The 22,612-nt window shown below is 41.6% G+C and overlaps 1 protein-coding gene across 6 annotated transcripts in view; it reads right to left on the reverse strand.

The window, feature by feature from the left end:
* The window catches only part of trpm3 (transient receptor potential cation channel, subfamily M, member 3), a 400,472-nt gene that overhangs the window by 50,239 nt on the left and 327,621 nt on the right, over positions 1–22,612 (reverse strand). For 4 of the 6 annotated variants that reach the window (XM_061897795.1, XM_061897785.1, XM_061897806.1 and 1 more), the window contains exons 17-18: positions 20,449–20,652; positions 4,716–4,856 (exon numbers count right to left, since the gene is read on the reverse strand). In XM_061897795.1, the coding sequence (XP_061753779.1) occupies positions 4,716–4,856; positions 20,449–20,652 (345 nt within the window). The remainder of the gene's footprint in view (positions 1–4,715; positions 4,857–20,448; positions 20,653–22,612) is intronic. The other 2 variants (XM_061897816.1, XM_061897779.1) reach the window with 1 other exon arrangement.

A 22,612-nucleotide genomic window follows, 5' to 3' on the forward strand; every position in this document is an offset into this window, starting at 1 on the left:
GGGAGCCCCTTTTGTTTGTTCCTGTTTAAAGTTAAATTAAGATATGTCTTTACCTTCACGTCGTGTTCGGTCCAATCGCTTTGCACCACGGGAAAACAAACCACACCATAGTCCAAGTCTTGACAATGATTCAGTTTAAGAGATTGTTCAAATTACAAGTTTTGACAAAGTACACAGAACAAGAATTATAATGAACATCTTAACCCCCCCCCCCCTTTTTTTTATTGAGACAAATATTTTTTATGTATTTAAAATTTGTATGCTTACTATGGTATATTGTTTATTCATTTATTTCACAGTTCTGTTATGAAGAACAAGAAAATTGGATAAAATTGATATTGTATGAAAAGGGGTAGGATTAAATAAACTCTGCTTCTTCCTACTAATTTCGGACGTGTAGTAATAGGAAAAACTGGAATCATTTAATGCATTACATTGTATCGTATGCATTGTTCGAAATAAACTGAAACTGAACTGAACTTGTCGGACATGTTGACATGTTAAAAAAGTGATGTACGGCATAATTAAATATGTATGTTCAAAATAGAACATTACCATTACAAAAAGCAGGTAAACTCCGACGTATCATTCCATGGAGGCTTCTCACACTTCCGTGACTCACTCGCCGTGTTTTGTTTTCTTATTTTATGGAGTCTAACTGCTAAAAAAAAAGCCAAAATGACGGGGACGATTTGATAAAGAAGGTGAGAAACACTAAGGCCAACAAGAGTCTGGAATACCGTATTTTCCGGACCACGGGGCGCACTGAGCGGGTCTATTCAGGTCTATTTTCAAACAAATGGCGCACCGGATTGTAAGGCGCATTAAAGGGGACATAGTATGATTTTTTTTCTAAATGCAAAACACTTTTTGTGGTCTACATTGATTGATTGATTGATAGAAACATTTATTAGTAGATTGTACAGTACAGGCCATATTCCATACAATTGACCACCTGAATACGTTTTTCAACTTGTTTAAGTCGGGGTCCAGGTTAATCAATTCATGGTAACCATTACCTAACATGTAACGGTGGTTATTTGGTCAAAATGAGAGCTGAAGATCTTGGCCAGATGAAGCCATCAGGACCACATCATCTGCAAAAAGCAGAGACCTAATCCTGCAGCCACCAAACCAGATACCCCTCAACCCCCTGACTGCGCCTAGAAATTCTGTCCATAAAAGTTATGAACAGAATCGGTGACAAAGGGCAGCCTTAGCGGAGTCCAACCCTCACCGGAAACGGGTCCGACTTACTGCCGGCGATGCGGACCGAGCTCTGACACTGATCATACAGAGAGCGGGCCACCACAATCTGACAGTCCGATACCCCATACTCTCTGAGCACTCCCCACAGGTCGAATGCCTTCACCAAGTCCATCCTAGACATTCATTACCGGGAAAAAAAAGATGGAAGTCTAAGGGTTTTGGCGTGTGTTCCAAGGCGGGCTCCATAACCGATGGCGGGTCCATGCGGCCCAACGATGGCGCGTCCCGGAGGGCCAGGCTTCGGGGTTGATACGCAGAAGTCTCAGGGCCTCGTGGCGGCGGGGGTGGGCGGGTTTCGGCCCGTTCACCCCCACCACATTTGGCATGAATAAATGTACATGAATAAAGATGAACCAATAATCCATTCTTAATCGAATCGTAGCTCCTGATTCGTAATCGTATTCGAATTGTGAAATGCCGAAAGATTCCCACCTCTACTGTGAATCTATTTCATGTTGTAGTTACACATGTTTCACACTGAAACCATATAATTTTCTCTATAAAATATTGTTTTTGCTTAATGTTTCTAGGTGCCAGAAACAGATTCATTGGATTTGCATTATTTGTTATGATAAAAAATGCTTCAGATTTCATATGATTCAGTTTTTTTTCTGACTTTTTGGAACGGATTACTATCAAAAAACATAATTTCGCTGGAATCGTAATTTATAATGGGGTTGAATAATCACGTTTGCAACAGCAAAATATATGTAATATGATCACAGAAGACATTATCAGTCCATCCCAGGGCAGCTGTGGCTCCAAATGTAACTTACCACAACCAATGTGTGAATATGGAGTGAATGAATGGTGGTTTCTCACTTCTCTGTGCACGCTTGGAGTGTCTAGTGTAGAGAAATCCATTATTATTATTATTACATTATAAGGTAATTATAATGAGTAAATATGGGTTTGTACACCAAAATTCATCTATTTAAACTAATTATTCGTATTCTTCTCCAGATGTTAGCGCGGTCTAACTTCCACATGTTTCATCCGATTCAACCCGTTCAGCCTATTCGGGAAACTCGCGCTTTCCCTTGACAAATTCCCAAAAATCCCAGATTTCCCAGAATTCCAGGTTTTCCGGGACATTTTTCCCATCGAAAATGAATTGGCCATTTTTCAAACTTCCACCATTTCCATATTTTTCAACCTATTCAAACCATTCCACCTTCAACACATTTCATCATTCAGGAAACTGAAAACATTTCCAGGATTTTCCAGAATTCCTGCTTTTCCAAAGCCCTATTTCCACCCTTTTTTCTGGAGACTACTCTTCCCACTTTTTTTTCAACGCATTTCAACCGTTCCACCAACAAAACATTCCTCTGAATCAGGACCAAAAACAAAGTTGATTTTTGAACTGGAAACATTTGCGGTTTTCCTGCAATTCCTGGATTTCCGTAATGGCATTCCTCAAATCAACTACTTCAACATTTCTCCACCGATTTGAAACATTTCAACACCAACCATTTTAACTCAATCAGACCATTCAAGTTTTTCACCTTTTAAAAAAAAAAATCCCGCTTTTCCCGAAATTCCCAATTTTTCCTGAAATTCCTATTGAAATGAATGGGACATTCTTCAAATTTCCACCATTCCAAAATTTTTCAACCCATTCAACTCATCCCAGCTTCAACACATTCCACCATTCTGTAAAATTAAACTACCCTTTTTCCAAGTTCAAAGAAATTCCCGAAATTCCCTAATATTATTTACTACTTGAACATTTCTTGCCCGTATTAAACAATTCCAACACCAACCTATTCAGCTCATTCAGGAAATTCATGCTTCTAATAATTTTGCAAAAATTTCCCCAAATTTCAGGAAGTTTCCATTGAAATGAATGGGACATTTTTACAAGTTGCCCAATTCCCACATTTTTCAACCTATTCAAACCATTCCAACATCAACATGGTCCACTCATCCTGGACATTCAAACTAACACTTTCCCAAGTTACAAACCAAATTCCCATTTTCCTGGAAATTCAAACCCCTCAGAATTCATTCAAACCCATTCTACATTCATCCTACATTCCATTAGCACTTCAGTTTAGCGTCAGCTCTTCAACATTCAAACCATTCCAACATTCAACCTATTCTTACTTTCATAAAATATTCCGTCAGCACTTCACTTCAACTTCAGCATTGGAGAATTCACACGGAATTCCTTCAGGAATTGCCTCTTCTAGTTAATTAATAGTCTGCTAATGTCAGATAATATATTATTTTACTCACAGCATGGATAGAAGGTACTCTGTCATTTACTGCCCAACCCAAACAAGGTCCGGATTGAACCTATTTAGACCCTTTTGGGATCCAAGAAGGTCCTAAAAACCCCACATAGACCACAAATGAGGTTGCCCAAAAGGTCTGAAATGCACCCAAAAGGTACTTTGCCACCGACTCTTCGGGTTCCTTTTGAAGCACCTGGACCTTTAAGGTTAAGTCCTATTTGGGGTCCTCTGGCACTTTTAGGTGGGAGATGGTTTCAGGTACAAACGTATTTACCTTCACGCCATGTCCCGTCATCTTCTTTTGCAGTCCGGGAAAACAAACCCCACCACAGTCCACGTTCTGACAGTTGTTCACCAAATATCAAATTTTGCTTGTCCCTACCCCCAAACCTGTCTACCAAATTTCACGGCGATTCAGCTCAAGCCCTTAAAGTTACGGTAGATGTTTTGTGGAACACGTTAAGCTGTGTGAGAAATTTCAAGTCAGTCCAACTTATGGGCATACTTGCCAACCTTGGGACCTAACAATTCGGGACATGGGGGGGCGGGTTTGGTGGTAGCGGGGGGTGTATATTGTAGCGTTATGGATGATTTAGTGCTGCAAAGGATTCTGGGTATTTGTTCTGTAGTGTTTATGTTGTGTTACGGTGCGTATGTTCTCCCGAAATGTGTTTGTCATTATTGTTTGGTGTGGGTTCACAGTGTGGCGCATATTTGTAACAGTGTTAAAGTTGTTTATACGGCCACCCTCAGTGTGACCTGTATGGCTGTTGACCAAGTATGAATTGCATTCACTCATATGTGTGTAAAATCCACATATGGTATGTGACCGTGCTGGCACGCTGTTTGAAAGGAGGAGAAGCGGACGTGACGACAGGTTGCAGAGGATATCGGGAGAATTCGGGAGAATGGTTGCCCCGGTAGATTTTCGGGAGTTACCCTGGAAAATCGTGAGGGTTGGCAAGTATGCTTATGGGCTCAACATTTGGGGTTAAAAAAGAGCGGCAATTGCGATTGTATGAATTTTTGATGCCCTCAGACTTTGTAGTTCAGGCTTTTTAATGCCATTTAAGGCCTTCGATTGTGCTAAATCCTTTTCAATTACGTTTTATGATTTTTATTGACCCGCGGGAACCCCGGCTAACATTTGCTGTGTGAAAGAACCCAGGATGAGTGTGTCGAGAATTTCTGGAAACGCATACTGACCGTATGGAACCAGAACTTGACGATGGGAGCGTTGTAAAACTCGTAAATCTTGCGTCCCATGGGGATCAGGCGGTGGCGGCTCTGCACCTCCTCCACGTCCTTCTTCCTGGATGTCTCCGTGGTTACCTTTCCCAGCATCGCCTGGGGAAATGCCGACCCCGCATGGAGCGAAGAGGAAGGCGGGCGAGCAGGAAAGCGGCAGGAAACCGGGATGGCGTCGGGGGAAGAGTAACGTGGATGGAAAGGGTGTGGAGTACAAATGAGAAAAGAATAAAGGATCAATTTTTTGTTGTTGTTGTTGTGTTAAATGTTTTTTTCATCATCATGTCATGTACAAAGAAGCAAGCACGGGCAATGTGTTCATTCCAAAATTGTGAAATGCGTGTTTGAGGTGTTTGAGGTGAGTGACAACTGGTGACACACAATGACACGGACACTCATGGATTTTGTCTCAGACAACAGGACGGACCAGAGGAGACGAGAAAATGATGACAGGTAAAGAGACAGAAAAAGAAGACATCTTGTTTCCATCTGGGACACAATCCCTAATCCATGAGAGAGGGTTCGGGTATGGAAGAATTTTTGTAGCAAATCTATCTGCAATTGCGTGCCTCAATGTGTGCGTCTCTAATCCGATTCACTAATTTGTGTGTCCGTATCGCAAACTCTGTGTGTGTGTAATCAGATTCACGTGTTTGTGTACTAATCTGTGGATCTGTAATTCTATTCACATGTTTATGTACTAGTTTGTGTGTCTGTATCTCAATTTGTGGGTCTGTAATCCGATTCACGTGTTGGTGTATTAATTTGTGTGGCTGTATCTCAATTTGTGCGTCTGTAATCCGTTTCACGTGTTTATGTACTAGTTTGTGTGTCTGTATTTTAGTCTTTTCGTAATCCATAGTGCGTAATCTGCTATCCGATTCACGTTTGTGTACTAGTTTGTGTGTCTGTAATCTGATTCACATTTCCTTGTGCTAATTTGTGTGTCTGTATTTCATTCAGTGTGTGTGTGCAATCTGAATCACCTGTCCGCGTATTAGTTTATGTGTCTGTATTTCAATCTGTGTGTGTGTGTGTAATCCGATTCACATGTTTGTGTACTAATTTGTGTGTCTGTATCTAAAGCTCTGTGTCTGTAATCCGATTCACGTGTTTGTGTAGTAAATTGTGTGTCTGTATCCCAATCTGTCCATCTGTAATCCGATTCACGTGTCTGTGTACTAATTTGTGTGTCTATATCTCAAGCTCTGTGTGTGTAATCCGATTCACGTTTTTGTGAACTACTTTGCCTGTCTGCATCTCAATCTGTTCGTCTGTAATCAGATTCACGTGTTTGTGAAATAATTTGTGTTTCTATATCTGAAGCTCTGTGTGTGTAATCCAATTCACTTGTCTGTGTACTAATCTGTGTGTTTGTATTTTAAACTCTGTGTGTGTAATCTGAATCATGTTTGTGTCCTAATTTGCATTTCTGTATGTCAAAATGTGCGTCTGTAATCCGATTCACGTATTCGTGTACTCGTCTGTGTGTCTTTATCTCAATATGTGGGTTTGAAACCTGATTCACGTGTTTGTGTATTAATTTGTGTGGCTGTATCTCAATTTGTGCTTCTGTAATCCAATTCACGTGTTTATGTACTAGTTTGTGTATCTGTATATCAGTCTGTACGTAATCCGTAGTGTGTAATCTGTTATCCGATTCACGTGTTTGTGTACTAGTTTGTGTGTCTGTAATCTGATTCACATGTCCGGGTGCTAATTTGTGTGTCTGTATTTCAATCTGTGTGTGTGTGTAATCCGATTCACGTGTTTGTGTCCTAAATTGTGTGTCTGTATCTCAATCTGTGCGTCTATAAACTGATTCACGTGTTTGTGTACTAATTTGTGTGTCTATATCTCAAGCTCTGTGTGTGTAATCCAATTCACGTTTTTGTGAACTACTTTGCCTGTCCGCATCTCAATCGGTGCGTCTGTAATCCGATTCACGTGTCTGTGTAATCATTTGTGTGTTTGTATCTCAAGCTCTGTGTGTGTAATCCAGTTCACGTGTCTGTGTAATAATTTGTGTGTTTGTATTTTAAACTCTGTGTGTGTAATCTGAATCACATTTGTGTACTAATTTGCATTTCTGTATCTCAAAATGTTCGTCTGTAATCCGATTCACGTATTTGTGTACTCGTTTGTGTGTCTGTATCTCAATCTGTGCGTCTGTAATCCGATTCACGTTTTTGTGTACTAATTTGTGTGTCTGTATCTAAAGCTCTGTGTGTGTAATCCGATTCACGTTTTTGTGAACTACTTTGCCTGTCCACATCTCAATCTGTGCGTCTGTAATCCGATTCACGTGTCTATGTACTAATTTGTGTGTCTGTATCTTAAACTCTGTGTGTGTAATCTGAATCACATGTTTGTGTACTAATTTGCATTTCTGTATCTCAAAATGTGCGTCTGTAATCCGATTCATGTATTTGTGGACTAGTTTGTGTGTCTGTATCTCAATCTGTGCGTCTGTAATCCGATGCACGTGTTTGTGTACTCGTTTGTGTGTCTTTATCTCAATATGTTTGTTTGTAATCCGATTCAGGTGTCCGTGTACTATTTTGTGTGTCAGTATCCGTGTGTGTAATCAGATCTGCGTGAACATGTTTTCATTTGTGTGTCTGTATTTCGCTGATTGTGTGTGTGAAAAATGTGTGTGTCTGTGTATTCAAAATTTGTGTGAAGCACGCGACTTTTGTGACAATTGTGTGTTCGTGCAGCGATCTGAACGTAAGGCAAAGCTAACTTGTTCACATATAACATCACTGATAACTTATGTGAAGAAGACAAAAATGCTTCTAAATTATTGCTAAAACCACAAAATTTTACTTTCAGTAGGTGTTAAAAAATCCATTGTTGTACGCTTCAACCCATCGAAATAGGTGCCGATTTTTTTTGTTCACACACACACACAAATCCGAATACAGACCCACAAAATTAAAAACACGCAGATCTGATTACACACAAGGGTTGTCCCGATACCAATATTTTAGTATTTTGATTATATTCTAAATAAAGAGGACCACAAAAAATGGCATTATTGGCTTTATTTTAACCACCAAAAATATTACGGTACTTTAAACATATATTTCTTATCGCTAATAATTGTGAATTGTGAATTATATTTATATAGCGCTTTTCTCTAGTGACTCAAAGCGCTTTACATAGTGAAACCCAATATCTAAGTTACATTTAAACCAGTGTGGGTGGCACTGGGAGCAGGTGGGTAAAGTGTCTTGCCCAAGGACACAACGGCAGTGACTAGGATGGCGGAAGCGGGGATCGAACCTGCAACCCTCAAGTTGCTGGCACGGCCACTCTACCAACCGAGCTATAACTACACAATGTTGTAGTTAAATAAAAATAGCTAGAGAATATATCAGACAAATTGGATGTAAAAAATACCGATGTAATCATTGTAGTGTCGACTAAATACGCTCTTGTACTTGGTATCATTACAGTAGATAGATCCACCCATGTGTTTACATTGAGCAGCGCTAGCTTGCTGTTAGCAGAAAGCTATCGTATCCTCCGACGGTGTGTAGTGAAGCATGTTTAGCTATTTCTCGACCCGCAGGGATGATACTAGTAAGAAACTTACTTTGTTGCCATGGAAGCGAAGATCAGTGATTTACGAGTAGCTAAGACACTGCCGACTGCGGATGGACATTCGCCGCTAGCTAGCTAGCCATGTTTTAAACCACCTATTGCTGAGGGCGTTTCAGTGTTATATCTTCACCTTTAACGTTAGTTTTTAAGCCAAAATGCGTCAATTTTCACTTTTCTGTTAAAACACTGTCACTAGCTGTAAGTATATGGCGTCACATTAGTGCCAAAAATCCAAGCGCATAAAAATTGTTGTCGCGGGCTGATTCTCCACTTTGCACGCGCGCTCCGTCTCGGTCATGATTGTTTTGGCACTTTGGGGGCTGGATTGGTTAGACGGCCCCTTCTTTCTGATTGGCTCTGAGGGCTGTCAGTCAATGGCAACGTGGCGGGCATCATACCTCAGGCAGCTGGCCCCGCCCAGTACATAGTTGTCAAGGAACATGTACTATTTAAATAACCATAACTTACTCAATTTTCAATTAATTTCCAAACGGTTCGATTTGTTACAAATGTCAGGTTTTCATGGGACTATCATGGCTGAACAAGTAAGTCTTACACTATTATCTCTCAGATTTAATTTGCCTAATGTATGGAGACAGCCTTTTTTGTTGTTTTTTTAAATACATATGTTTAACTCTGCCATCTATATACTGATCTGGGCTGATATCTACTTTTCCATAGTTTGAGATGTTTGCAGAAACCTAAATACTTTTTATAGTAATATTAAAACCATATTCATTAATTGTAGTGATAATCTGTTATTCATTATTCAACTAAAATAGTAATTGCAATCATAACATCAATAATTAGGGCCATATGCTAATCACGCATAAATAAGTGGGTTCGGGTAGACTCTGGTGTAAACTTAAAGTAGATAGAGGAAAGAAAATTAATAGTTCCACATTGTGGCATACATTCAATATTTACATATACAAATATTAAATAAATAAAAATATTTTTTAAAACAGACAAGTGAGGAAAGAAAACATATTTGAAAATATAATTTCCATCATTGACTGACATCTGTCGACTGGTTAACTATGAGATGTTCTCTCAACTGATGAGACATTACCTTCTTCAAATACTTTTAGATAAAATTCAATTGGCATTTTCCACAACTCTATTAAGTTTGGACTTTTTAGAATTTGTTGGCTTCCTCCAACTTCCAAAGACATGCACCTGGGGATAGGTTGATTGGCAACACTAAATGGTCCCTAGTGTGTGAATGTGAGTGTGAATGTTGTCTGTCTATCTGTGTTGGCCCTGCGATGAGGTGGCGACTTGTCCAGGGTGTACCCCGCCTTACGCCCGATTGTAGCTGAGATAGGCGCCAGCGCCCCCCGCGACCCCAAAAGGGAATAAGCGGTAGAAAAATGGATGGATGGATGTATCACCTTGATACATATTGACGATGACCCGCCCTGCTATACTTCTGATTGGCCCTGAGTTTTTTTCACCTGACCAATCAGAAAGGAAGGGCCGTCTAAGAATACACGCCCCCAAAGTGCCTAAACGAAGAAGGCGCTCGTGCACATAGGCATCACACGCGCGCAAAAGGGTGTCGCGCGCGCCCATGAAGTGGAGAATCAGCGCGCGGCAACAGTTTTTATGCGCTTGGATTTTTGACACTAATGTGACGCCATATAAGCACTCCGTGATTGTTCTAAACCAGTAATTTCCAGGAGTTATCTCACCCTCTGGGAAGTTTTACTAATGTTTTCCAATGTTGTAAAAAAATTTTAAATTAATATTAAAGGCCTACTGAAACCCACTACTACTGACCACGCAGTCTGATAGTTTATATATCAATGATGAAATATTAACATTGCAACACATGCCAATACGGCCTTTTTAGTTTACTAAATTACAATTTTAAATTTCCCGCCAAAAGTCCTGTTGAAAACGTCTCGCGTTTGACGTCTCGGGTTGTAGCGGACATTTTTTTTCCAGCCCGATCCAAGCTATAAGTAGTCTGCTTTAATCGCATAATTTCACAGTATTCTGGACATCTGTGTTGCTGAATCTTTTGCAATTTGTTCAATTAATAATGGAGAAGTCAAGGTAGAAAGATGGAGGCGGGAAGCTTTTAGCCTTTGGCCACACAAACACACGGTTTCCTTGTTTAAAATTCCCAAAAGTGAAGCTTTACTATGGATCAGAGCGGTCAAGCGGACATGGATCCCGACCACATGTCAACCGGCAGGTTTCGGTGAGAAAATTGTGGTAATAGGTCGGCTCTTACCGTAGTTATGAGCGGAGCTTGCGTCCTCCTGCAGCTGCGGACTATTACCTCCTCCCACCGGAGACACTGGCGGTCACCACACCCCTCCCGTCCAAAGGCAAAACCTAGTAACTCGCTTCTAGCTGATTTTGAGTAAACAAAGGAAAACCAAGCTATCTTGATGCTGTCTTACAAAGATCTACAAAGTCATCAAACGTATAGATTTTTTCTTGAGCTTTCATTTTCTTGCCGATTGAGCCATGGATTGAATCTGCTCTCATGAACGTGTGCCCTCTCTCCAGATATTTTATCACAATCTCGGGTGGGCCCCATTCTGCGTTTGCACATTGGGCAAGAACCGTGTACAGCGTCCAGTTTTTATTTTGACCTCCACAGTTATCTGCCCAAAAGAGTATGCAAGGGGAAGAATCAAGAACAATACATTTAATGAAGGTGCTTGCAACATCCTGGGCCAATCTTCCAAATATCCCCTCGTGCCATAATATCACATAATCAGGTTTACCGTCGGTCCCCATTCGTGCAAATGTCTCATTAAAGACAATAAGGCGACTGACAAAGAAGCTCCGATTGGTCCTTTGAGATACTAGGTTTTTCTGTTGTATCTACACAATTATGTTGTAGTTGCTAGGTCCTGCCATGCGCGTAACAGCTTACTTACGGAACAAATTACAATATCGCATACACTAATGTAAAGCATATCACCTAGGAACTCCAAAATCGTTATCAGCTCAGTTTTGACCAAAATTGAGTTACTGGGTTTTGCCTTTGGACGGGAGACCCGTGGCCACACCCCTCCGACTTTCAGGTACCATACAATCTCACTAAAACACTAGTAACACAATAAGCCGATAATGGATTTTCCAGAATTATCCTAGTAAATGTGTCTAATAACATCTGAATCACTCTCACTGTCCTGGCCTTTTTTAAAGTTTTTTTTTTAGTCCTTCACTCTCAATATCCTCATCCACAAATCTTTCATCCTCGCTCAAATTAATGGGGAAATTGTCGCTTTCTCGGTTCGAATCGCTCTAGCTGCTGGTGGCCATGATTGTAAACAATGTGAGGATGTGAGGAGCTCTACAACCCGTGACGTCACGCGCATATCGTCTGCTACGTCCGGTAAAGGCAAGGCTTTTTTATTAGCGACCAAAAGTTGCGAACTTTATCGTGGATGTTCTCTACTAAATCCTTTCAGCAAAAATATGGCAATATCGCAAAATGATCAAGTATGACACATAGAATGCACCTGCTATCCCCGTTCAAATAAGAAAATCTCATTTCAGTAGGCCTTTAAATTTCAACATTTATGTTGACAAAAATTAGCCTCAGCCTGCGACACAGTTGTTTTGATAGTAGGCTAATATAGCGAATATAGACACTTAGATCATGTGTTGTCTTCATTCTAACTCTTATATAATGCTCTTATTTTTTTGCGGCTCCAGACAGGTTTTTTTTTTAAATATTCGGTCCAACATGGCTCTATCAACATTTTGGGTTGCCGACTACTGGATTAGATTGAGCTTTCAACCGGAAGCACAAGTTCTGTCTTCCGGCCGTCCATAGCATTTTTACTCGTAACGTTCAGTTCTGTCTTCCAGCCATCCATAGCGTTTTTACACGTATAGCTTCTTCGTTCATCACTCCAGGCTTTGTAAGTTTTACAATAAACCTAAAACAATCCTCCATGTGTGATGTCTGTAGGAGTGTTTCCATGCATATTCGTGCATGTTTTCATAAAGTGATGAAGTTAGCATTAACTAATATGCTAACATGTTTAAGAGTGTCGGTGTTAGTATTTTGTGAAGTGAAGTGTGGAGTGAATTATATTTATATAGCGCTTTTTCTCGAGTGACTCAAAGCGCTTTACATAGTGAAACCCAATATCTAATTTTTACATCTAAACCAGTGTGGGTGGCACTGGGAGCAGGTGGGTAAAGTGTCTTGCCCAAGGACACAACGGCAGTGCTAGGATGGCTGAAGCGGGGATCGAACCTGCAATCCTCAAGTTGCTGGCACGGCCGCTCTACCAACCGATCTGTACCGCTCCAATGGCATTTTTTCGGTTTTTCAGTTGCGCAAATTTACCAAAACGTCACCGTGGAGTTTACTGAGTCCGCTTAGCTGATTGGAAAGCTAGCTTCTGCAGCTGGTGTGTCCATTTCTGTTTTGTATGATCAGCCGTTTTACTGCCATGATACACACAATGTTTGGAAACAATTAAGGTATGTAAGTAAACATTTACAAAACCGTTCTGCGTAAATAACTCATATATAACTTGTATATATTTGCGGTTTATAGTCCGGTGCGGCTACTATATGGAAACCATATTTTTTCCGTCTAAAATTACGTGGGTGTGGCTTATATATCGGCCGTAAAATAAGGTATGGGCATACAGAAAGATGGTCTGGCACCTGGTCAAATTCTTTTACCCCAATGTGGCCCCCACAAGCCAAAAAAGTTTGGGGATCCCTGAGTTAAGGTAAACATCCCAGCTATAATGACAGAACATTTACAGTATAGATTTTCACAAAAATTGTAATCATGGATATAGACCCACACCTCCTTGCTTTTAGAGCAGGGGTGTCAAACTCATTTTAGCTCTGGGGCCACGTGGAGAAAAATCTACTCCTAAGTGGGCCGGACTGTGTTATCGTTATTTTTTAAGCCAAAATGCGACCATTGTCCCTTTTCTGTCGACACGCTGTCATTAGTTGTAAGTACTCAGCGGTTTGGCAATGCCGAACATGCTCCTCTGCTTGTAAAACCGGCAATGAAAAAAACCAAGAAAAAACAACAATATATTTTCAGAGGCAGTAAAATACTATTAATTATTCATTAGTACTTTGCGACTACCGCTATACCGTACAACCCTCCATTGATTATTGTTGTAAAGTCTGCCTTTTTCTGAAAATGATTGTTTTCAAGTTTCTGACTTTCAGTAATAATTGCTTCAGTGTTTGGAGTTGTATTGTAGTTATAGGCATGTCCACAACAACCATATTGGGGCGGTATAGCTTGGTTGGTAGAGGGGCCGTGCCAACAACTTGAGGGTTGCAGGTTCGATCCCCGCTTCCGCCGTCCTAGTCACTGCCGTAGTGTCCTTGGGCAAGACACTTTACCCACCTGCTCCCAGTGCCCCCCACACTGGTTTAAATGTAAAAATTAGATATTGGGTTTCACTTTGAGTCCCTAGAGAAAAGTGCTATATAAATATAATTCACTTCACTTCATATAGAGATTTTTAAGGAAAACTGCACTTCTTTTGGAATGTAACCATCATCCCCAATCAGGAAAAGATGTATATCTCCTTTCTGTGCATTCAAAATACTGTAAATTCCAGACCATAAGTCACTACATTTCCCCCTTACGCTTTGAACCCTGCAGCTTACAAAACGGTGCAGCTAATTTATGGATATTTCGATCTTAATAGTTTTTTTTTTTTTTTCAAAACTAAACCAATACACTAAATAGATGTTTTGTTGTCCGTGCTAAGGCGCCATCTTTTGGATAAGTTCACTCCTTGCAGGTGCTGCAGTGTGTTTCTCTAGAGCCCTGGTGTCTCCCTAGAGATTTAAAAAAATTGTATGAACATGGAAAAATAAGTTTTTTGTTTTAATATTTTTTGTTTGTTGGAGGACAAACATGACATGAATCCCATCCATTTTCTACCGCTTGTCCCTTTTGGGGAGGCGGGGGGGGGTGCTGGAGCCAATCTCAGCTGCATTCGGGTGGAAGGCGGTTGTACATCCTGGACACGTCGCCACCTCATCGCAGGGCCAACACAGATAGACAGACAACATTCACACACTAGGACCAATTTAGTGTTGCCAATCAACCTATCCCCAGGTGCATGTCTTCGGAGGTGGGAGGAAGCCGGAGTACCGGGAAGGAACCCACGCAGTCACGGGTAGGACATGCAAACTCCACACAAAAAATCCCGTGGCCGGGATTGAACTCAGGACTACTCAGGACCATCGTATTGTGAGGCACATGCACTAATCCCTATCCACCGTGCTGCCCAACCCTATTACACACACACACAAATTGAGATAGTGACCGACAAATTAGTACACAGACACAGGAATCGGATAACAGACGCACAGATTTAAAGGCCTAAAGAAATGAGATTGTCTTATTTAAACGGGGATAGCAGGTCCATTCTGCATCATACTTGATCATTTCGCGATATTGCCATATTTTTGCTGAAAGGATTTAGTAGAGAACATCCACGATAAAGTTCGCAACTTTTGGTCGCTAATAAAAATCCCTGCCTAAACCGGAAGTTGCAGACGATGTGCGCGTGACGTCACGGGTTGTGGAGCTCCTCACATCCTCACATTGTTTACAATCATGGCCAGCAGCAGCGAGAGCGATTCGGACTGAGAAAGCGAAGATTTCCCCATTAATTTGAGCGAGGATGAAAGATTTGTGGATGAGGAAAGTGAGAGTGAAGGACTAGAAAAAAAAATAGACGAGGGCAGTGGGAGCGATTCAGATGTTATTAGACACATTTACTAAGATAATTCTGGAAAATCCCTTATCCACTTATTGTGTTACTAGTTTTTTAGTGAGAGTATATGGTACCTGTACAACCTGAGATTCGGAGGGGTGTGACCACAAGTATGGTGACCGCCAGTGTCTCCGAGGCAAGCCACGTTTCTCGATGAGGCGAAGGCAACCGGGGTGAGATTTTTTAAATGTTTTCCCTCCTCCACGGTGTAAGCATCCGACGGCCGGGGGCAGCCGTTGGGAGGAGGCAAGAGAGTCTGCAGCTACAGAAGGAACGACGCAAGCTCTCTGCTCATGTCTACAGTAAGAGCGGACTTATTACCACCATTTTCAATCAATCAATCAATCAATCAATGTTTACTTATATAGCCTTAGATCACTAGTGTCTCAAAGGGCTGCACAAACCACAACACAAACCACTACGACATCCTCGGTAGAGCCCACATAAGGGCAAGGACAACTCACACCCAGTGGGACGTCGGTGACAATGATGACTATGAGAACCTTGGAGAGGACAAAAGCAATGGATGTCGAGCGGGTCTAACATGATACTGTGAAAGTTCAATCCATAATTGATCCAACACAGCCGCGAGAGTCCAGTCCAAAGCGGATTCAACATAGCAGCGAGAGTCCCGTTCACAGCGGAGCCAGCAGGAAACCATCCCCAAGCGGAGGCGGATCAGCAGCGAAAGGATGTTCCAAGCCGATTTTCTCACCGAAACCTGCCGGTTGACATGTGGTAGGGAACCATGTTCGCTTGACCGCTCTGTTCCATAGTAAAGCTTCACCGTCATCTTTCGGGAATGTAAACAATGAAACACCGGCTGTGTTTGTGTTATACACCGCTTCCCACCTACATCGTTCTTCTTTGACGTCTCCATTATTAATTGAACAAATTGCAAAAGATTCAGCTACACAAATGTCCAGAATACTGTGTAATTATGCGATTAAAGCAGACGACTTATAGCTGGGATCGGTGCTGGATCATAATGTCCGCTACAATCTGTGACGTCACGCGCACGTGTCGTCATACCGAGACGTTTTCAGCAGGGTAATTCGCGCGAAATTTAAAATTGCCATTTAGTCAACTAAAAAGGCCGTATTGGCATGTGTTGCAATGTTAATATTTCATCATTGATACATAAACTATCAGACTCCTTGGTCAGTAGTAGTGGGTTTCAGTAGGCCTTTAATAAACAAAAACTTACTTGTGGTGATGTGAGAAGGGCAGCATGAACTATGACATGAATCAGAGTGTAGAATACAGAGTACAATGACGCCAGACCGACTGCCTGGCAACTACAAGCTTAAATAATAATAATAATTATAATAATAATCAGACTGCGTAGTCCTTTAAATAGGCATTTGCAAATAGTTGTGCTGCAATATTACTTCCATAATTCATGCCTTCGTTCTAACCATGATCGTGTCCAAGCACGCGTGAGGGATTTTTATTTATCACTCACTGAGCACGTCAGTGGATGCTCTCGATGCAAGACCCGCATCAAACATGTTGCTTTTGCACAGATATAACGCCGCTCAGTTTGGATTTGACACAACACTAATTTCACTTCAACTAAGCTTCTTTTTGAACATGTTGTTTCTGTGAAGGCAGAGATGTTGATACACGGTCGTTAAATCCGTCTTTATGACTTCCTATTAACTATCCCACAGTGCATTTGTGGAAATTAGAAGCCGGGACACAAATTGGGGACTCGCTGCAAATGCGTCCTCTAACAAGAGTTGTTTTTTTGGCCATGTCCACAGGGTGAAGGACTTCCCTGGGATTTACTTTCCTCTGGAATATGCTCGTTTATTTTGTAATGAAATCCCACTAAATGTGCAGCTACGTTCTTACGTGCGTCTCGAGTGTTCTTAACTCGATTGAATGGTCTTTAAAATTCAGCAATCACACGAGGAACTGTCTGCCATACATTTTCTGCAAATCCCATTGTCCTCCATTGATTATTGTTGGAAAGTCTGCCTTTTCTGAAAATGATTGTTTTCAAGTTTCTGACTTTCAGTAGTAATGGCTTTAGTGTTTGGAGTTATAGTTATAGGCATGTCCACAACACCCTTATAGAGATTTTAAAGGAAGACTGCACTTATTTTGGAATGTAACCATCATCCACAATCAAGAAAACATGTATCTCCTTTCTGTGCATTCAAAATAATGTAAATTCCAGACTATAAGCCACTACTTTTTCCCCCATTGCTTTGAACCCTGCATCTTAAAAAACGGTGCAGCTAATCTATACATATTTCGATTTAAATAGTTTTTTATTTTTTCAAAACTAAACAAATACACTAAATTGATGTTTTGTTGTCTGTGCTATGGCACCATCTTTTGGACAAGTTCACTCCCTGCAGGTGCTGCAGTGAGTTTCTGTTTAGACCGGGGGTTGGCAACCCGCGGCTGTAGAGCCCAGGTGGCTCCCTGGAGCTTTTAAAGAAATCTATGCACATAGAAAAATATGTTTTTCAATTGAATGCACTACAAAGACAATATATTTGATGTTCAAACTCATAAACTTTATTTTTTATTTTTTTGCAAATAATAATTAACTTAGAATTTCATGGCTGCAACACGTGCCAAAGTAGTTGGGAAAGGGCATGTTCACCACTGTGTTACATCACCTTTTCTTTTAACAACACTCAATAAACTTTTGGGAACTGAGGAAACAAATTGTTGAGCTTTGAAAGTGGAATTATTTTATGTAGAGTTTCAGTCGTTCAACAGTCTGGGGTCTCCGCTGTCGTATTCTACGCTTAATAATGCGCCACACATTTTTCGACGGGAGACAGGTCTGGATTGCAAGCTGGCCAGGAAAGTACCCGCATTTTTTTTTTTTTTTACGAAGCCACTCTGTTGTAACACGTGCTGAATGTGGCTTGGCATTGTCTTGTTGAAATAAGCAGGGGTGTCCATGAAAAAGACAACGCTTAGATGGCAGCATATGTTGTTCCAAAACCTGTATGTACCTTTCAGCATTAATGGTGCCTTCACAGATGTGTAAGTTACCCATGCCTTGTATCAGACTTGCCACTGACAGTTTGTTTGTGTTTTAGTTTTTCCTCTGTGTGTATAGTATTTCCTGTCCTCAGTTACTGTCAGCACTCTTATTCTGGTTCAGCTCCCCATTTGTCTCCCTCTGTGCTGTTTTCCCTCAGCTGTGGCTGATTGGCACCTGGCCACACCTGTGGTCAATCAGCCCGCTCCTATTTTACCTGCTTTGTTCCTCCAGTCAGCGCTGGATTATTGTCGCTCTTGTGTCGTTGCTACCTGCCGTGTAGATGTCATCATTACAGCTACTACCTGTCGCGCTATTATTTGTCCTAGTCGTCGTAGCGGTAAGGTGTTCCTGTTAGCTATTTGTAGTTTGTTTTCTCCTAGCTTTTTGGTTTCGTGTTTTCTTGTTAGCCATTAGCTTTTTCCAGTTTTTCTGTTTCCTGCTAGATACCTGTTAGCTTCCACGCTAGGCCTTTTGTTTGTTATCCGCCCACGTGCGCGCTTTTGGTTTGAACCCTTTGTATTTGTATTATATTAAAACCATGCCTGCCTCCATCTCTGCATCTTGGGGTTCGTCCTCAACAAACTTTGACACCTTGGGCCCTAATGCACCTGCACACCTGTGGAATGTTCCAAATAAGTGTTTGATGAGCATTTCTAAACTTTATCTGTATTTATTGCCACCTTTTCCAAATTCTTTGTCACGTGTTGCTGGCATCAAATTCTAAAGTTAGTGATTATTTGAAAAAAAAAAAAGTTTGCCATCTCCAGGTTGGGGAGGAGACCCTGCCCCAAGTGGAGGAGTTCAAGTACCTAGGAGTCTTGTTCACGAGTGAGGGAAGAGTGGATTGTGAGATCGACAAGCGGATTGGTGTGGCGTCTTCAGTAATACGGATGTTGTACCGATCCGTTGTGGTGAAGAAGGAGCTGAGCCGGAAGGCAAACCTCTCAATTTACCGGTGGATCTACGTTCCCATCCTCACCTACGGTCATGAGCTTTGGGTCATGACCGAAAGGACAAGATCACGAGTACAAGCGGCCGAAATGAGTTTCCTCCGCCGTGTGGCGGGGCTCTCCCTTAGAGATAGGGTGAGAAGTTCTGTCATCCGGGAGGAACTCAAAGTAAAGCCGCTGATCCTCCACATCGAGAGGAGCCAGATGAGGTGGTTCGGGCATCTGGTCAGGATGCCACCCGAACGCCTCCCGAGGGAGGTGTTTAGGGCAAGTCCAACCGGTAGGAGGCCACGGGGAAGACCCAAAACACGTTGGTAAGACTATGTCTCCCGGCTGGCCTGGGAACGCCTCGGGATCCCCCAGGAAGAGCTAGACGAAGTGGCTGGGGAGAGGGAAGTCTGGGCTTCCCTGCTTAGGCTGCTGTCCTATCAGTTTGAACATCAAATATGTTGTATCTGTAACATTTTCAACTGAATATGGGTTGAAAATTATTTGCAAACCATTGTAATCCGTTTATATTTACATCTGATTTCCCAACTCATATGGAAACGGGGTTTGTACTTGGCAAATTCATCCCGCGGGCCGGATAAAATGTGTTTGTACAAATGCCAGTTGCTTCGTTCGACTTGCTAACTGTGATCATTGCAGATGGAACATATTTAGAGTGGTGCTGAAAGGTGATCAACTTCAATGCAATCAGTCAAATGGACGATATACCATCCGGGTTGCAAATTCCAAATCAATTTCCATTCTTGATTATAGCGAGCAAACTGGATCCTGATATATCGCCTCAACTGATTAGATTGAACTGGAACAAGTCCAAGTGCTGCCTGGGCATCCAAGTCTTTTGCGCCGATGAAGCAAAATCTGCAGCGGTAAGAAGGTGCTGAGACTCTGGATGATTTAAGATGTGCAGCGGCAGACATCAATGCAAGTACGTACGGCAGCCCGCATGCGGAGTGGCAGCAAGCCATCACCGGTAAGGGGAAGGAGCGTCAGCAGGCAAAGTACTGTACCTCATCCCGGAGAGAAGGGGGATAGGGGAAAGAGAGTGCAGAGGACGGGGGGATTCAAAGGGAAAAGGAGAACAAGACGGAGAGGGGGCAGTGGAGGAGAGAGACGGAGGGAGAAACATTCACGAGGAAAACCCACAAGAGACGCTACAACTCCACCATGTCCATGTCTTGGCTTAGACAACGAGAAACAGGAAGGTTGGCCATGTTGTGTGCGTTTGGACGACTGTGTGAGGACGCGTTAACAAATTGCCTCTGCAGAGTCAAACTGCTCGTGTTTTTGGTCATGTGAGTGCCTGACGCAAACGTATGTGCACGGGTTCTGAGATGCAGGGCTGAGGTGGGTTCTCTCACCACGGAGTTGTACTGCGCCTCACAGTAAGACCTTACTGTGAACTCCATGTCTTCCTCCTCTTTCTCCTTGACCGGTTTCTCCGGCTCCTCCTCCTCCTTCTCCTGCAAGTAGGCCTCCTGATCCTGGGGCATGTAGGACATCTCGTCCTTGTTCTTGAATTCCAGGCTCAGGATGGACGGCGGCAAGAGCAGACCCAAGATCACCTGCAGGACGGGAGAAGGGGAGGTGAAGTAAGTAAGTAAGTAAATTTAATTTATAAAGCGCTTATCACTGATAAAATCACACAGCGCTGTACAAAACATAGGTGAAGTAAAACAAAAATTCAATTTAAAACAACAGGGGCAATTGTAACGACTCCGTGGCATCGTGATGCGGGTGGTGCTCTTCAAATAGGCAGATCGGGCTCGGACACAGCGTACAGGTAAGAAATAACGTTTTATTTAAACTAAAAACGGGCTAGGAACAGAAACACTGGTGCTAGGCAGAAAAGGCAAACCAAAAGTGCTAGCATGAGAGCTAGGGAAACCAATAGAAACACTTGCACGAGGCACAGAAGGGAAAACGAAACTACTAGCATGTGAGCTAGAGAAACAACAAGCTTAGCGAAAAAACTAGCATGTCCAAAACATTATATTACCAGAGAAGGGAGTCCACGGAGTCATCGATTGCGTGTAACACAAGTTTAACGAGGCGAGGCCGAGTAAACGAAAAAGGCAGGCTTAAATAGAGTCTCTGATGACAAACAGGTGTGCGTACAAGGCAGGTGAAAATTAAGTTACCATGGTGACAAAACAAACAAGGAAGTGCACAAACAGACTCAGCACCGGAAAAGTCCAAAACAATCAGAAAACCCAAAAGGACTAAAGAACCAAAATAAGAATATGATCCGGGAAGCGGATCACAACAGGCAATATCATAAAAAAGATACAAAGTGGATTAAAAATGATAGTTAAAAAGTGCATTAACTAAAAGTATGGAAGTAGAATTGTCTCACATCATCTTATATATATCAACATGATATTAAGACATATGCATACATTAATAAATAAACAAATAAAAATACAAATGTGATATACAAACAAATAAATAATTTGTTTTGACGCCGGAGAGCTACAGCGTGTAGTGAAACATATTTAGCTATTCCTTTGTCCTGTATATTAATGAATATATAACTACGGATGTGATATACAAATAAATACTTTGTATAAATAAAAGGGTATTTGTAAATATATTTTTGAGATTTGCATATACATATGCCTGATTTTGTATCCATATTTGTATTGAATTTGCATATGTGGATCGCTTTTTTGCTTTTGTGTCGATGAGACATTCCTCCCACAAATCATACGCACAAATAGTAGTTCAGGGTAGTGCGTAGGTCACGTTTATTTGCGCATCACGTTTGTGGGAGGAATGTCTCATCGACACAAAAGCAAAAAAGCGATCCACATATGCAAATTCAATACAAACACAAATATAAAATCAAGCATATTTATATTCAAATCACAAAAATATATTTAAAAACACACATTTTATTTATACAAATTCTTGATTTTGTCAGAGTTGCTTTGTGACGAACCCCAAGATGCAGAGACGGAGGCAGGAATTGAACAGGAAAACATGATTTAATAAAAACATTACAACAAGAACAAACCAAAGGTGTACAACCAAAAGCGCGCACGAGGCGGATAACAAACTAAGGGAGCTAGCATGGGAGCTAGAAAATAAAGGAGCTTAACATGGAAGCTAGCAAAAACAAAAAGGGTCTAGCGTGAAAGCTAGCGGGTAGCGAGCAGGAAAACAGAAGTTGTAACGTGTAGTACAAAACAAACTGGAAGGAGGGAACAAAGAACAGTAAGGTACAAACATCTAACGGAAATAACTTACTGATACGCTGCAAATACAAGACACGGCACGACACGACAGGAGCGACAATACATGACAATAATCCAGCACTGAATGGAGGAACAAATAGGAGAGGGCTGATTGACACCAGGTGTGGCCAGGGGCCAATCAGCCGCAGCTGAGGGGAAAACAGCGCACAGGGAAAAAAACAGGAAACAGACAAAAAAAAGCGCTGACAGAAACTAAAAACAGGAAATACTAAACACACAGAGAAAAAACTAAAACACAGACAAACTTGCAGTGGCAAGCCTGACAGAT

Source organism: Nerophis ophidion, linkage group LG01 (assembly GCF_033978795.1).
Source record: "Nerophis ophidion isolate RoL-2023_Sa linkage group LG01, RoL_Noph_v1.0, whole genome shotgun sequence".
NCBI classification, from domain to species: Eukaryota; Metazoa; Chordata; class Actinopteri; order Syngnathiformes; family Syngnathidae; genus Nerophis; species Nerophis ophidion.